The 17938-nt window shown below is 36.5% G+C and overlaps 1 protein-coding gene across 1 annotated transcript in view; it reads right to left on the bottom strand.

Moving 5' to 3' along the window:
• The window catches only part of me1 (malic enzyme 1, NADP(+)-dependent, cytosolic), a 92112-nt gene extending 75360 nt beyond the window's left edge, over positions 1 to 16752 (bottom strand). Inside the window, exon 1 of the mRNA XM_016523453.1 lies at positions 16617 to 16752. Coding sequence (XP_016378939.1) covers positions 16617 to 16703 — 87 coding nt within the window. The 5' untranslated portion in view covers positions 16704 to 16752. The remainder of the gene's footprint in view (positions 1 to 16616) is intronic.
• Between the last annotated feature and the right edge of the window lie 1186 nt (positions 16753 to 17938).

The following is a 17938-nucleotide window of genomic DNA, read 5'->3' on the forward strand; positions in this document are numbered from 1 at the left end:
GCTGCTCTTGCCAGTCTCAGGGCTTCAGTAACCGAGAGCAGTGCAGTCTCAGTTAAATGGAGCGCTTTTGAAGCCAGATTGGTTGCTGTCCATGAGGTTGTTCTGTGCAAGAAGCGTAGGCAAGCGTAGGTTACGCCGAAAGGTGACCTGCGGAGGAGTGTGCGTTGTGTCCGGAGTCAGTGTGAGGTTAGAAGTGATGAGGAAGTGGTCTGAGGTGTGCAACGGTGTAACTAAAGTGTTGTCAGTTGAGCAGTAGCGTGTGTAGATAAGGTCCAATTGGTTACCTGATTTGTGAGTAGCTGTAGTAGACACTCGCTTGAGGACAAATGAGGCAAGCAGAGTGCTGAAGTCAGCAGCCTGTGGTTTATCTAGGTGGATGTTGAAGTCACCGAGCAGTACCAGAGGAGTACCGTCCTCAGGGAAGTTTGAGAGTGACACATCCAACTCGTCTAAGAAGTTACCCAGTTGACCTGGGGGACGATAAATAACTATAAAAATGAATTGTAACAGGGTGTGTAATAGTAATTGCGTGTGCTTCAAATGAACTGTTGTTGGTAAGAGATGGTAGACTATCAAATTTCCATTCTTTTGAAATAAGTAGACCTGTCCCTCCACCCCTCCCAATCGGACGTGGGGTGTGGGAAAAAGTGAAATTAGTGGAGAGGGCTGCAGGAGTGGCAGTGTCCTCAGGTTTGATAAAAGTCTCAGTTAGGCCTATGAGGTTGAGACTTCAATGAGTAGCAATAGATGGAAGAAAGTCTGCTTTGTTTACAGCAGACTGGCAGTTCCAGAGACCAATTAGAATAGAGAGTAAAGTAGTAGAGGACATAGGGATAGTTCGCCGATTATTAGGATTGCGCTGCCTCCAACGTACAGTGCGTACGTCTGTCTTCTCAAATCTTAAACAATGAAAACCATCATCATAAAAAAGGAATTACATATGATAGTCTAAACAACAAGAGCAATAAACTATTTTAAATAATTTCCACCATGATGAACATTTCCACATAATTTCCACCCTGATTTAATTTTTGCTCCTAACCCCCCCTTTATATAGTGTGTTATATAAAGTGTTAAAGAAATACAAGACATGGTACAAGTAAAGACAACAAAGAAAACACAAGGTAAATATCACTTGCAACTTTATTGGGTGTCATTTACAACCAAGCTATAATTGTCAAATTATCTCAAAAATGTATAAAAAGTTATAAAAAAATGCAATTATTGCAAAATCATACATTCTGGGATACAATGAAATTGGAAAAGTCACTGTGGGAATTTTCATTACTGTGAATTGGTGGGAATTATCTTTACTTTTAGAAAACAATGGATTGTGAGAGTGGGAAAAGCATCTTTTAAAAGATATACAGTGGGTACGGAAAGTATTCAGACCCCCTTAAATTTTTCACTCTTTGTTATATTGCAGCCATTTGCTAAAATCATTTAAGTTAATTTTTTTTTCCTCATTAATGTACACACAGCACCCCATATTGACAGAAAAACACAGAATTGTTGACATTTTTGCAGATTAATTAAAAAAGAAAAACTGAAATATCACAAGCAGTCTGCGGGTGTTGCAGTTGAACAGTCCACAAGTCGTCAAATAAAACTCGCGCATTCATAATAAATCGTGCCGCAGACGACTCCGGGGCATGAATAAAGGCCCCCTGTAGCGAATCCATGTGTTTTTGTAAGAAAAATATCCATATTTCAAATGTAATAAACACTTTTCTCTCACTTCCGCTGACTGTCATACACTGAAGCAGTTCCGGCGGATGACACAGCACGTATGCGCATCTGAGATATGCTAGTCTCGCGAGTTTGTTTATAGGAGCAAAGGAAGCAAAGTTTCCATACTTTAGCAAAGGAAAACCAGTCTCCTCTTGGTTTATACCGAAATCCTCCGACATTTTTATTTGCAAATCCTCGGTTTGTACTTCTAATTAGTGACTGCCGTTTTGTTTTTGACTGCAATGATAGAGCTTGGAATAGCCAGGAAAAATTTTTATATAACTCCGACTGGATTCGTCTGAAAGAAGAAAGTCATATACACCTAGGATGCTTCGAGGGTAAGTAAAACACAAGCTAATTTTCATTTTTGGGTGAACTAACCCTTTAAGTAAAAAAGCAAGTATGCAGATGGCTCCACAAGGAATCCTATAAAAAGATTCTTATGTAAAATATCTCTAAATATTTAGTTCAGATGTGAAATATGTATATTCTAAAAGTCTTCTGCTACAACTGGATGAGAAAATAGTCAAATATTGAAAGCCAACATCAGATGTATAAAGTATGCTGGCAGCTCCACAAGGATTCCGATGATTAGACTAATTTTTAATAGACATCACTATCAGGAACGGTTTGTGAAATGTTTGTTCATATGTGAAGGAGAAAACAAAAAATAGAGAGATTAAATGAAAACATTGAACGGCTTCTGTTCCCTGTTCTTTGATCTGCTCTAAATCAAAGGGGTCCTGAGCTCAGGGTCCTTCTCCAAAACAAACTATGACCTGAACAAAAACTTTGACCCTGAACACCAAAGACAAATTTCTTCCTGCACAAATATCTTTCTTATGACTGCTGCAATCTCTCCTTAAATTTAAGGGTTGCCATTTTTTTATCTGTTTAGCCCGAAGAAATTCACAGTATCTATCTACACTCAGCTGAATCAGAGGTGAGTCTGCAGACTTTTTCCAAAATAGCAGCCAAAAAAAGAAGGGAAAAAAAGATCCTCCTTCCACTCCATTATTGTTTTTTCAGGAGACAAACCAAGAGACTGACAAGTTGGCACTACCTGACATTGGTATTTTGTACTGCACTAATTAATTGTGACCACCATTGACCAGACATTACTGTGGTGTTTGCTGGTCTTTTCAGCAAAGTCATCATTGTTTTCTTTTTTGCCCTTATTTTTATTTACTTGTTTTTATTCTAAATGTCAAAATACTTGAAAATTAACTTTTCATGGAAAAAAAACATGAAGGTTTTTCAAGACTAAAACACAAAAACAAAGAGCCAGACACACCTGTACATTATTTATCTTTCTGAATCATTTTTGTGGCTGACTGAACGTGGGTATGCTAATGTTAAAGTACACATCTGCACAATGCAGCATTGTTAAAAGCTCTGTCAATATGCTTCTAATCTAAATAACTATTCATATCTGAGAAGCCACAATCCAGCCGAGCAACAGAGCAGCAAATTTACTAAAAACAACAATCCAAAGCCATCTGTTTCCAGCGAGGCTAGTGAGGATTTAACTAATAGGCACAAAGCTAAAGATACACTTTCTTTTGTGCTGCTCTTTAATTGTTAAAAGTCACACTCTGACTTTTGACCCTGCTATGTTAAGTAAGATGACTGTTAAGGAGGGTTGCCATAGCTGTGGGACACAAACAGATCACGAACAGTGAAATTACCCTTCCTCTGCATTCAATTCTACTTTCAAAACAGTCACCATGTTGTACACAAAGGTACCAAAGGGTTGTAAAAGGGGGTAGATTTCTATGCTTTCTGTTAAAGTTGTAAAATGTTCTTTCAGTCCAAGATGGCTGGTGGACTTTTAAACAGAAAGTGAAATCTTTACAGGCCTGGATTGCAGGTGTTAGAGCTTGCAGTGAAAAAAACTGTGTTGAATATTCAGTCATGACCTCCAACAATGGTACAAAAGCTGTCTAATCTAACACCTTAAAGTTTAAATCTTGTTAAATAAAAATAATGTCTCTAAGGTGACATTTACAAGGAGATTATTTATAATGAAGATAGCATTTATCCCTTGCTGTTTTTATTGCTTCTTGTTGTGCCTGTTATCATATGAAAGGGGTCATACCCTTTTTCTAAAAAAGAAAAACAAAGATCAGTTAAGTCACAGTCACAAACCATTTGCTACTTGCTAATCACAGTAGTTGCTCTTAGAGACTCTTAGAGATTTCAAACAGCAGATAAAAGTATCACAATAATCCACACGACTCCAGCCCATCAGTGAATGCCCTCTGAAGTGAAACGCTGCATGAAAGATGCTTCAAACCATTGCTTCTGGCTAAAATATAAATCCTCCATCCATAATATTGCTTTCTTGCATGGAAAAACTCGTCTTGCCTAAATCAAGAGATAAATATGGACACATCAAGCACAGTTTACAGGTGAAAACAGTCCAAAACATTACTAAACGAATATGTTGGTGGATTCTGATGTGAAAGGACAACAGGGGACGGACGTTTTCACTGGAGGAAGCATTATTATGGATTATGGAATGGTATTTTGACCAGAAACAACATATGAATGATTGGTGTCTTACAAACACACAGCTTTTCACTTTACAAGACATTACGTGATGAAACAAACTCATCTACATCTTGGATGGCCTGAAGGTGAGTTAATTTTCAGCAATTTTTCATTTTTAGATGTACTATTCCTTTAAAGCAAAGACATACAGTATCAGATTAAACACCACACAACTTTCATTTCAATGGGTTTTGAAATAGAAGTAAAAGAGTGGAAATAAGGTCGGGACATGCCACAGGCCAGACTCAAACTTCAGTTCCCATGAGTCAACACACCCCCGACTGAGGTTATTTTATTTAAATTAGGAGACATCCTTTTAATAAATTAATAGACTCAGAAGATCCAGTTGCATAATGGATGTTAAATAAAATTCCAAGCCCTCATGGCCAAGAGCGAGTCCAGGCTGGGTAAAAATGTAGTCAATTCCACCAGACACTCGTGGTCAGACTCATAACCTGATCTCAAGTACAACAACCCTGACACTGTTTTTTATTCTTCATTTCTTTTAAATGTGCACCACTTTCCTTTATCATTTTCAAAATGGTCTTTCATCACCTCTCTTTGAACAAAAAAACAAGCATCTCCAGCTGTATCTTTTCATCAGAGCACTGGGGAACAGGATCAGAACAACTACAGAAAAGATTAAATAGGAAACCAAAGAGGAGAGTTTTCAAGTAACAGAGAGAATGACCTAGGTGACAAGGCAACCTGAAACAAAGTATTCTGCGTAATCTAGAAGAAGAAAAAACACACAAATAGCTGGACTTTGTAACATGAGACTTTGTGGTTACTATTCAGAAACTCAGAATATGGATGGATATGAGAACTCAAGTGACAGCAATGATGGATCGAAACACAATACTTGAAAAGCCTAAAATTAAATTTACACCGATTAAAGGAGAACAACTGCAGAAAACAGAGTGTTAGGCTCTTTAGACGTGCTACTTTTCATCTTGCTATTGTCACTTTTCAGACTTTGTCAGTGTGCCAAAGTGCAAACGATACAATGCTGCCAAACGATACAATGTATTTTCTGGTTTGGTTTAAATGGATTTAAGGTAAACAGCTCCAAACAGCAGTCGTCCGAATGATTTTATTTTAGACTAAGCGAACTGATTCAAACCCTTATGCTAGCTAGTTTGATCGACTCAAATAACTGATTCAAAGAGTGATTTATTCGCTAATCTGGTATCGCTAGTTCTGATTTTAAATAGCCAACAGAAAATACAGACACATGACTTTATTGGTGAAATATTGTCACAGAAAATGTTGCTCGGGTCAGTACGGTAATTTGAATTTCCAGCTCACCCCAACAGTTAATGATTTGAATTTACCGCTTTTAAGAATTGGGAATTTAACAATTATGAATCCATCTCATTTTAACGATTCCATGATTTAGACTGCACTGGACTGGTCAATCTATTCAGATTTAGTTTAAAGAACTGGTTCGAAAGAGTCATTCGTCTAAGAATCGAACTGCACTGCCACATGCGTTTCTGATTCACTTAAAAATAATTGGCTCTACGGCTCATTCGTTTAAGAATCGGACTACACTGGTCCTGCACTGTGCTGTGTTTTGATTAATTAAAAAGTGCCGGTTTATATTAAGAGTAATTTGTAAATCAGGCTGCATATATTTCCCTTGACGGCCCGAGAACATATTGCAATCTGACAGCTAGCTCATCAATTTGACATTAATGGCCAGAGAGTTCAATGAAAAATTCACACAACATATTTTTATGGACAAATAATTTAATTGCAGCAAAAATAATTTAATTGCACTGTATTCACAGTAAAGTTTTAAATGAGCCCATAAGATGGTTCAGAATTCATATGTGGAGATCTAAACAAAACTCACAAAAGATTATACAAGCTACTAATTCCCATGACAACTTTTAAATAGTTTTATACATAATGTCCACTGTTGAGTCTCATGCTTTAAATTTTATGTCAATGTGACCTGACAACCTGACATGTCAAGTTGTGAAATTAATATAGCTAGTTAGTTACCATTAGTTACTATGTTTTTTAGACTTTATAATTTATTTAATACAATTTGCATAACATTAGTATGTATAGCTTTGGCCACATTTTGCTTAGGTAAAATGTTTTGCTGCTGCTCTCTTTCCCAAAACATTGCTTTTTTTAACCTTGGAAAGCTTTCATAACCTAGTTACTGACATCTTTCAAATGCATCATGTCCTCAATACAAAGGGTAAATTACCATCTGCCTGTCAGATAAATTCTTCCATAAACTGTCCATTCAAATAGGTCCATTAGTCTGTATTTGTCTCTTGATGTTGTTTGGATGGAAGATCCAATATTTTGATTTGATCTCAAATGGTGTTGCCATCCTAACAAACATCAGATATTTATGAGTCAAGAGTGTCTGTTGTTGTTTTCCACTTGCTACACCAGCTGTGCCATGACAAGGACATTTCACCTCACATCCAATCATAAAATCTCAATGTCACAGACACCAATGACAGTGTTAAATAAAAACAACTAGACATTCTGCACTAGCTGATCCAAGCAAACTGACAGAGCAGAGCAGTGAAAGCAGGCATTGGCTACATTTTGCAAGGGCTCTTTCCCAACAGGAAAAGTAAACATGATGCTTCATTAAATGGTCTTCCATATGCTGTGACGCTGTCCAACAAATCATGTTTCAGATCAGAGCAAAATACTGGAATGCTATCACTAAAAGTTTCTACCCATTCTCTCATTCTGACTCAATAAGAAACCGAAGAATTTGCCACATTTAATTTCTTCACAAAAATAAATGCCACCTGATGGATAACTAAATGGATTGTTAGTTAAATAGCCCTGAAAAAAGCTAAAGGCTGATGCAATGATTCCAGGTAAACTCACAGATGTAAAAAATTGCACTCCTTTTGTTGAGTTTTTTGTTGCTTATATATTGTAATCTCTTCTATTCTAAAGTGTGTTTCATTTCATGTCTTGTCAATTTTGTTACATTTTCCCATGTTCATTTGTCAATCTTCTGTATTTTTAATAAATATAAAATTGAATGAATATAATTTTTATTTAATAAAAAGAATGTATTTTAGTTAATCTTGCCAGATCCATTTTGTTCTTTGCATCTGTAGTCTTGATCTAAGAATCAAAGATTTAAATTTAAATTTAACTGACATGCATTCCACAGCAGGAGCCATAACCATGATCAGAAGCCTTTCTCAGTGGACACATACTGAGCTCAAGGAAGATAGTTCAACTTTTTATAGATTCCAATCTACCACAAAAATTGTATATGGTAAATATCAAACCATTTTCTGAAAGCTTTGGAATATTTTGGCCTTCATGTATTAATAAATTAAAAGGACAAACAGAAATATCAAGCAACACCCAAGCAAGTGTTTTCAAAACAACCTTGATGTTTAAGTTGATGCAGATGAGTGGTACCTAATGAGGCGGGTTATTTTGCTTAGAGATTCAAATGAGTAGGAATGGAGCAACAGTTCCTGTCATTATTATTATAAGAATTCTGGGTATGTTCTTTAAAAGCAAAGTTCTGTCAAAGGAATAGATTCAATTTAATGCTCTCTGCCAACAATCAAAAATAAAGAAATGTTAACTGAACTTGAATAAATTGATGAACATTGTTCCACACAATTAAGTAAAACCTTTTGGACAGACTTTGGGACATGTACTTACTGACGCCTGTTTCCACCACAGAATTCAAATTTAAAAAAGTAATTGAGGCTTTTTATTACAAAATTCATTTTGGAGAAAAAAAACCAGAAATGAGGGATACTGTATAAAGTCAGAACTGTGAGATATAAAACAAATTTACTGTTTTGTGAAAATTAAAAAAATGTTACTTTTATCTCACAATTCTTACTTTTGTTGTTGCAGTTGTGAGTTTATATTTCAGAATTAGACGTTTCTTCTCAGAATCACAAGTTTATATCTCGCAATTTTGAGTTATATATATCTCACAGTTCTGACTTTTTTCTCAGAATTGCGAGAAACAAAGTCCAAATTGTGAGATATAAACTCAGAATTGTAAGAAAAAAAATCTGAATTGTGAGAAACATGTTCTTGTCTTGTATGAACCTGAATTTATTTTGCACTGGATTGTTGATATAGTGACTGTTGAACCTCATTGCTACACAGTATCAGCATCGCTCTCCCTTTGGGGCTATATTGTGCCTGGAATTTAATTTGACACCATTCATTCACATCCTCCTTACATCTAGTTAAGTCATTCACATGCCCACCCACAGGGTGGCCATCCATGTGAAAAACTGCACATCTTTAAGAAAACAAAAGACAAAAGGCAGTGGACTTAAAAATCCTTCTCTTTTTCTGTGAGCAAAGACTGTGGCCACTCTCCCCATTCCCCATGGGAAGTCTGAGTAAAAGGCAAGCAAGCACAAAATCAGAGCAGATTAAAAAACCCATGAGCCCCTCAAAATGAGATTACTCTAACCCATTCCTCACAAAACACTCTGTATATGTAATCCATGTAGAGTTCTCAAATGTGACCCTGGACCACAAAACCAGTCATAAGGGTAATTTTTTTTTTAATTGGGATTTATACATAATCTGAAAGCTGAATAAATAAGTTTTCCATTGATGTATGGTTTGTTAGGATAGGATAATATTTGGCCAAGATACAACTATTATATGAAAATCTGGGATCTGAGGGTGCAAAAAAATCTAAATACTGAGAAAATTGCCTTTAAAGTTGTCCAAATTAAGTTCTTAGCAACGCATATTACTAATCAAAAATAAAGTTTTGATATATTTCCGGTAAGAAATTTACAAAATATCTTCATGGAACATGATCTTTACTTAATATCCTAATGATTTTTGGCATAAAAGAAAAATCGATCATTTTGACCCATACAATGTTTTTTTGGCTATTGCTACAAATATACCCAAGCGACTTAAAACTGGTTTTGTGGTCCAGGGTCACAAATCTGATAAGCGCTGTACTCAAGTTGCTGTTAACATAATTGATTTTTTTTTACATCTTTGCTCATTCCCATCATATTTCACATCATATTTTAACTGCTTCAGTGCATTAATAATGAAAAAGACTAGTCAAAGCTTATAATAGATATTAATATGACTGTGTTGTAACTCCAAGATATGTTGGTTAACCTTCAGTTGTCAAGACCTTCCAGAGCATATGTATCAGATTAGAGCTGTACATCACTATACTGCCTTAGGTCTGGCATCATTTATTAAGTCATTTTATTTAATTCATGAGAGATAGAAGCAAAGCCAAACAATTTGGATTTTAAATCAGATCTGACAACCAAAGGAAAAATCTTGTTAAAAATCAATAAATGAGATTTGACAGCTGCAAATTCTTGAATACCAAAGCATACATAACATTGGTTTTATAACATTATTTTGTCATGTTTGTTGGACATCCACTTTGATTAAGGTTTGTCAAATCAAATTATTCATTATTCACCAATATTCAATTGGAATGAATTCATTGATTGATTCACATACAGGTAATGGTGCATTGATATAACCTGCAGAAAAAAAGTCTGATTCTAAAGAATCTGACTGTAAATTAGTTCAAATGTCGTCAAAGGATTCACACAGAATGAATACATTTACATAAACTGCATGTAGGCTACTAAAAAAATATATATATATTATTATTAACAGAGGTCATATTACATTCTAGGGGAACTGTGCTTAACTGCAAAGCATATGATGGGCTGATTATGTGGCCTTGTGCACCTTATAAATAAAATACATTTTCTAGGAACTATTTTAACTATATCAAATCAAATTAAATATGTTTCATCAGGTTTCTCCTTATTAAAAAACTTGGTATACATTTTACCTCAATATTTGCACATGAAAAAGCCCAGCCATGCTGAACTTTTTGCTATTGGGTCGCCAAAACAATCAGTGTATTCAGATTTTTATTTTTTATTGTTCAAAAACATTTCATGAACATATGATTAAAATGCCTCCTGTACATATTATGATGTTAAAAATGCACTCTAATATCTGAGACTAACCATTTCCAAGCTAAATGACACTAATGAATTGCATCATGTCTCAGTTATAAATACTGTTCTGCAGAAACACTGTCTGGAGGCTAACAATTTGTCAAAGAGAAAAATGTGAAGGCCAAATAAGCCTGGAGATTGCGATCAGAAGGCGGTCCGAGCGATCTGTGCATGCATGCATGTGTGTGTCTGTGTAGAGTTGGATAAGGGTGACTGGCACTTAATCTCTCTGTGAACAGTAGAGCACTTTCCTCATTTAACCACTTCACTCACGTCTAGTGCTGGAATGCTTTACCACTGCCCTGTGGGTGGTCAGTATCTCCCATATGCACCTGGGCACACCTGGACTGCCATACATACATACACACTGTTGGAGCCCACCTAGAAAGAGGTGACCGACAGCAGCACCTGACCCTCCCTGAGAGCTTACATGCTCTCTAGTCCAGACAAAACGAGTCCTGTTTCATCAACTTGTCATTAGCATATAGACTCTACACACATTTATAAGCATCTGTTGAATGTATATAGGCACTGTCCTAATAATACCCACACATGAAGTATTCTGTGATTTAAGGCTTGATCGCACCAAGAAAGATAACTATAAAGACAACTATGTCGCAGCGTCCACACCAATGCACGATAACCTTCAGTTTATTATTATATTATTATTTTATCTTATAGTAGACTCTTTGATTGTTTTAAATTTAAAATGATTTTTTTAAACTATATCTGTCATTACAGTTATTATCTTTGTTGTGAACGGGTCTCATCAACACAATCCATCAAAAAAAGGACCTTTAATATAACAACATGACATTATGTTGCAGCCTCAACTCCCTGAGAACATTTCTACAGCGTATAGGCTAGAAGTGAAGCTAATTAAAATGTTTGAGATGCCAACAGAACATCTGTTAGTTTTAATGTTAGAAACAATCATTAGTTTCTGGCAAGGGAAATTTTAAAATCAGGTCCCATTGTGGTTTAGCGTAAAGTTGGCTTTTTCTTCCATTAAGATTTACTTTATGCACCCTTCTGCAACTAAAGATGAAAACATTAGCATTGAAATAAAAGCACTTATATTCATTCAATTTTCTGAGCATTTCTTTTTTTTAAATGCTTCTGGCAAGGAAAGAGATGGAAATGTTATGATGTCTGCCAACACTCAAACAAATATATATATATATATATAAAAAGATTAAAGGAACATAATTAAATTCAGGAACGTTCTTTCTATGGAATTATATTGAACACAATGAAAATATAAAGGACTGAGCAGAATTCAAAAACACATCACAGCGCAAAATATCAGACCACGTGTACTGCCTTTCATTAATGAAATCATTCCACTTAACACAATATTTTTATTTTTATTATTATTTATTTATTATTTTTTGTAAATTGGCTAGTAGGTTTTTCTGGTATAGAACAAGAAATAAAGTAATTCTTCATTTAGCATAGCACTAAATTAAACATGAATGGATGAAAATATAATGCATGAATCTCCAACATGTTTATCTGAATGTGAATTTCTATACATTCTATTATTATTATTAAATAATTTTAATAATTAAAATTGTTCTCCTAATGCCAATGACTAAGTAAAGTTACATTTTATGAATTTAAATTGATTCGTGCAGACAATGAAATTGTGACAAATTGTGCACCCAAATGCTACTGACCTGCTTTACTTTATAGCGGAGAAATGAAAAGCTCTGCGCATGGTTACACTTAACAGCCTTTGACGTTTTGCTTATTTTATTTGCCTCACCCATATTTACCTTCATTTAAATGCAAAACTAGCCTCAACCCCCTTCGAGATTAAACACACCACATTTGAAACAGAACAGGACAAACGTGTGCTGGGAAAGCACCAGTAAGCATGCTAACTAGTTGTGTCAATGCTCTAGTTAGCCTATTCCACTTAGCCCCTGCTGGTAGATGATGGAAATACACAACATAGCAGCAAAAAGAAGCATTTTCTCCATTCAATTTATCAGTGAATTATGACTAAATAAATAAATACAATACTATATTATATACAGTACAGGTTATCAATAGATAGACAGATTTGAGTTTTCATTTTTTTTTAATGAACCAGATAAATTAGAACACGTTTGTCAGTTGATGTGGAGGTTTGTCTGCATCAATTTAAGTTTACTTAACATTTGCCGTCAGCTTTCCTAAAGATTGTAAATCACATAGCTACCTCCACTGAAATGAATGGGAATGCTAACAGATTCATTTCCCTCGATATTCCAGACCTCTTTGTCTCTAACAATAGCTCAGTGACACTTGGTGGCAACTGGCACACATAACAACCACGAGGGGGCCTTAAAGTCTCCAGTGCTCAGCCCAAAAGGTGCCACATTTCCAACTGAGCTCTTGTTTTCCACCGCAAGTTGAATGGGCATCTGTTAGTCACCTGTGCTCCTAAAAGCACATTTCCCCATGTGAAACAGGATCTCGGCTTGGATGCTAGGAGAGTTTTGTGCTGCGTTGTTTGCGTTTTTGGTCTCTGGCATGGCACGGAGCCAGAGGCCAGCGCTGTTGGCCTCGATTCACACAGGCGGTCATTAATGAGAGATAAAGCAGAGACACAGAGGAGGTCTGTGGAGAGCAGGGCAGCTCCCTTTTTCTCTCCTTTGCTCCACAGAGACCTCTTTCTCCTCGCTCTCATCTCTTACTGCGCAAAGCTCCCCTCAAACACAAGGATAATATCCTGCCTGCACTTCAGGCAGAGACAGGGAAGGGCTGTTGAGAAGGGAGGAGGTCAGAGGGGATACCGGGGAGGGGCACTGAGAGTAAACTCCAGCTTGCGGACGTGAGGCCTCTACGTCTGCAGTCCCACAGCATCAGTTAGCATGTTGTCCTCTGCTTCTCTGCAGCTGAGAGCGAGAAAACAGGAGAACACTCAAGCACTGTGATTGCCGGGCCCATGGGAAGGCAACAATGCGCCACTGGAGAACCACAGTGTACCGAGTGTATGGCCTCGCACAGCTCCTCTCAGGGGTCATTTCCAACCTTCTCTCTTAATTTCCTTGTTTTGGGTCATGAGTTCTGGAGGTTGGCTTTTCAGAGAGTTCTATGAAAGAGCAAATGTTTCACTCGATGTGGGACTGTATTTACAAGCGAGTATCACTGTCTAATCATGAAATAAGACCCATCAGATGAATTATTGATATGTCATTGATTACACAAACCTCAAGCAATGTCCAACTGACACATATATCTATCTATCTATCTATCTATCTATCTATCTGTCTGTCTGTCTGTATATGTCTGTCTGTCTGTCTGTCTGTCTATCAATCTAATCAATGCAAGATCTAAAGATTGTCCTAACTTTTCTAAAAGTTTATGTTCATGTTATTTCCTTACATTCTAATTCAACAATGTAATTCTTCATTCTGCATCCATTCTTAATTCATCCCTGAATGGCCTTCAACCTTGAGTCTGACGTAATGACACAGGCTCTTTAGCTGTTTGATAATCGCTCTGCAAATTGTGATATCAATCGCGCACAGTCTTTTGTGCTGAAGGTTCATTCTTTTGTTTATGTAATCCTCTTTCCTTTTATAATGTCAGAGATGTCGCATTTCACACAATTTTCCTGACGCCTTCAGCAAAAGGCTGATTGTCAAGCGTACAAAGAAACGGAGCAAAACTCGAGCCTCTCTTTTAATTAATCTCATTAAATCACGTCTCTGTCTATAAAACAAGACAATAACACTGAATTTAGCTCATTAGAGGCAAGCACGTGGGTGGAACTGGAAAACCACGTCATAAAAACATGAAAGCGTTAGAGCTGCTCTCACACCCCGAAGCACCACATTAGCTTTAAGTTGTGGCACCAGTCTGGCAACTTCCAGCACCACAGACACAGGAGCCGCATTAATGAGAGCCATTATTTTAAGCTTTTGTTTGATTAAAGGAAAAGGGGACCATGGAGGGTAATAAAGTGTCACCTCTAAATGCAAAAACACAGGCACTTTGTTTCGAAATCATATACCATCATAAGTTATTTCATTCAAATTTATATAGCAGGCTAAACAAAATAGCACATCAACTGAAAATACATTGAAATCGACACTGTGCCCGCAACATGCCCCTGAGCCACATGTCAACCCTTAGTTTATTTTGCAGTAAGAAGCTTTTGAACTCAATATCCAAGGTCGATTATAAATATTTAACATCTTGCCGTTACAGAAAGACCTTTTCAGATTAAAGTGATCTAAAAAAACAGCCTATATTCTTAAAAAACAGCATCATGACCTCTATAATGAGTGGGTCACTGAAAATGTTTTACTTCAATAGCCAGTCTTGATTAAAGAGTGCCTTTGCATCATTTATAGGCCTACGAAAATGTTATTTTTTAGCCGGGGTCAACATAGCTGAAATGACTGGAGTGTGCACTAAAAAAAGACAACACACAAACCCATGATTTTCATACCTCAACCAACCAATTCATGTATACATAAAGACACCTTTCAGAGCTTTCTGGTAGTGTGCACCTGGATTGAAAATATGACCTCATTCTGTGGCATCTCTTGTGCAGATTAGAAGTCATTAACCTTAACGACAGGCAGTGTGCTGTGTTGTCATCAGTATCTGACCTGTGGTTGAATGCCAAGAGACGTGACGTTTGATCAGACTATGGTCCCTCATTTCAGCATGGGAAACTGACACAATGGTTCAAGTGGACGTACAGTCCACCTTAATTAAACAAAAGTGCAGAGTGCAGGCCCACGCAGCAAACGACTAGAAAAGTCCAAAGAGAAATTGACTAAAGATCAGCAACAGCGAGTTACAAATGAGGGTCAAACGGTGACATGATAAACTCTAAATATAACTGCTAATATGATAACGAGTAAAGAAATTGGTAGTATTTTAAATATATACTGTGCTGGCTTAAATGCTAAACCAGGGATTGCCACTGAAAGTGAAAAAAAGCCTACTTGCATACTTCATAATATTCAAATGTGTGCTTGCAACTGCAAGTTATAGTACTGATGTTGCTGTCAGATAGTGTGTAGTGAATATAAAGTGTTTTTATAGAAAATCTATAGAAAAAGCCATGAAATTGAAGGAAACACTCTAATTAATTAAAACAAAATGTAGGCCTAAATCTAGCATAGCAAACAGTAGACAGCTATTACATTTGCTAACCTGCCAATGTTATGATATTGTGTGTCGATAATAGACTGGCAAATCTTATCTGAAGCAGAACATAAAGGTTTTATGTAATATTTTCACGCGTGGTTTCAAGGAAACTTTCCCATGGTTGGAACAGGGGAAAAAACAGACCAGGGCTAGTTGTCACAAAAGCTGTCGAAATATTTTGAGTTCGATTTAGTCGATACACAAAAGTGTTTTTTACGGGTGTTTTACCTGTATTTTGAATTTTGCGCTGAATTGCATTATATAAAAAAAAACATGTTGCAAAAAAAACTATTTCTGCCCTACCACTTTAACTGTTTTCTCAAACAACTGGTAGTTTTGTAGCAGATTAAAAGTAAGTGAAACATGCCAAGCTCTGCTCATTGCAGGTTTGGACTTCACACTGAATAAAGAACAAAAGCTAAACACTATCAGTGTTAAATAAATAATAAATACACCATTCAATTGACTAAGGTCAGTAATGTTTTCATTCAAGGCCAGAATGGAAAAAGAGCAAGAATCTGTTATTTCACTCTCTAGAGTAAGCGTCAAAAGATTTTCTCTTAAGCATTTTTTTTTAGTTAACAGAAACTGTTAATTTTAAGGTTAAAAGAGACAATGGTTTGTACTGTAACATTATAAGTTGGCACTGAACGTCTCGGGTTACTTATGTAACCATGGTTCCCTGAGGGGAACGAGACACTGCGTCCTCTAGGGGTCGCTATGGGGAACGCCTCGTCGCCATAGCAACGACTGGTCAGCACCTTGGACAGAGGCTGCTGTGGATCTTACCAAAAGATTATAAACATAAGATTATAGGTCTTGTATTATTCTTTATGTTGAAGTATAGCGTAATGTGGGGCCTAATAACAATATTTGTGGACATTACAACTGGTAAATATAGACTATGTATGTTAAAAGAAAACAGTGCGCTGATCCTGAAGGTGGCACATCATGACCAACGTCAGTTCACGACCACCTGTAAACTACAAACGGACTTGCTTGTGACACAGACAGCAACTGCGGGCAAAGAAAGTGTGTGGCTCTTTAAGTCTAAATATAGTTCCTCTTGAAACTGATATCCACTGCCTTGCTGTCGTATTTGCAAACAGTCAACACAAAACGTTATTTTTTAAAAAACGTTGTAAAGTTACTAAAACATTGTCTTTTTACCTTATTCAAGTGGGGATTGCGTGTAACATCATACCCCCTCTTCTTCGTGTAAACAAAGGTCTTGCTTTGGTCTGCTGACTTCTGCATCTCCCACTCGACAGATTCCTGTTTGACTAAAGCGTTGTGCCATGTTGCTTCCCCTTTAAATAGCGCTGAACTCAATAAGTGCACGCGCTGCATCAGACAGGAAGACGATACACAGAGAGTGTCAACAGCGGTTGCGTGTGTGCTGTTATCGCCAAACTATTAGCTGTAAAAGTCGATAATAGACTGGCAAATCTTATCTGAAGCAGAACATAAAGGCTTTATGTAATATTTGCTAGTTGTCACAAAAGCTGCCGAAATATATTGAGTTAGATTTAGTCGATACACAAAAGTGTTTTCTATAGCAGTGGTTTTAAATACTTGGTTCAATAATTTGTTAAATTAGAATATATTTTGTGAATTTTACCCGAGACTCTTGCTATCGCCAAGATGTCAGGTAAGCAATAAAAGTATTAATGTAATGTAATATGTAAATACATACATAATTATTAGTAGTATTGTTTTACCTATACAATCTGGTTCAGTAGTGACAACATGCCCCATGCTATATTTATTATATTGAAAATTAAAATATGCAAAGAAATATAAGTGAAATATATTTAAGTAAATATATTTTAACATTTGGCCAGTTCTGTATATTTTTAAATACATTTATACAAAGATGAAAGAGATCCGCACTCATCCAAATACAGCTCAAAAGGCTTATTCCATTTCTTGGTCAGAGGTCACAAAAATATGTGCAAAGAAGTGCAAAAGTGCAAGTGCAGAACGTTTTCGGGTATTAACCCTTCCTCAGTGCCATGTGCTACCAAGCAACACCTGCGCTCATTAAAACATGTATTACCGTAATACCCCTAGTATCACGAAGATCTTTTAAACAAATACACATAAATATCTCAAATCTATAACAAAATACAGCAAATACATTTACAAGTCATCCCAAATGATCCATATACACAGCAAAATCCCCATAGTTAAATCAACTCTGCTCAGAGTACATACTGTCCAAATCTACAAAGTGTTAAAGTAACACTGAAGCAGAGTTACCACTGTTGAGGATTATGTGATATGTTTCATGTCTAAAAGCCTGAGTAGTTGTTCATCTTCAACATTGTTAAAGGGTTAGTTCACCCAAAAATGAAAATTAGGCTGTGTTTTACTCACCCCCGAGGCATCCTAGGTGTATATGACTTTCTTCTTTCAGACGAATCCAGTCGGAGTTAGATTAAAAATTGTCCTGGCTATTCCAAGCTCTATCATTGCAGTCAGCGGGTGTT

This window comes from Sinocyclocheilus rhinocerous, unplaced genomic scaffold, assembly GCF_001515625.1.
Source record: "Sinocyclocheilus rhinocerous isolate Xijiao unplaced genomic scaffold, SAMN03320098_v1.1 scaffold300, whole genome shotgun sequence".
Lineage (NCBI taxonomy): Eukaryota > Metazoa > Chordata > Actinopteri > Cypriniformes > Cyprinidae > Sinocyclocheilus > Sinocyclocheilus rhinocerous.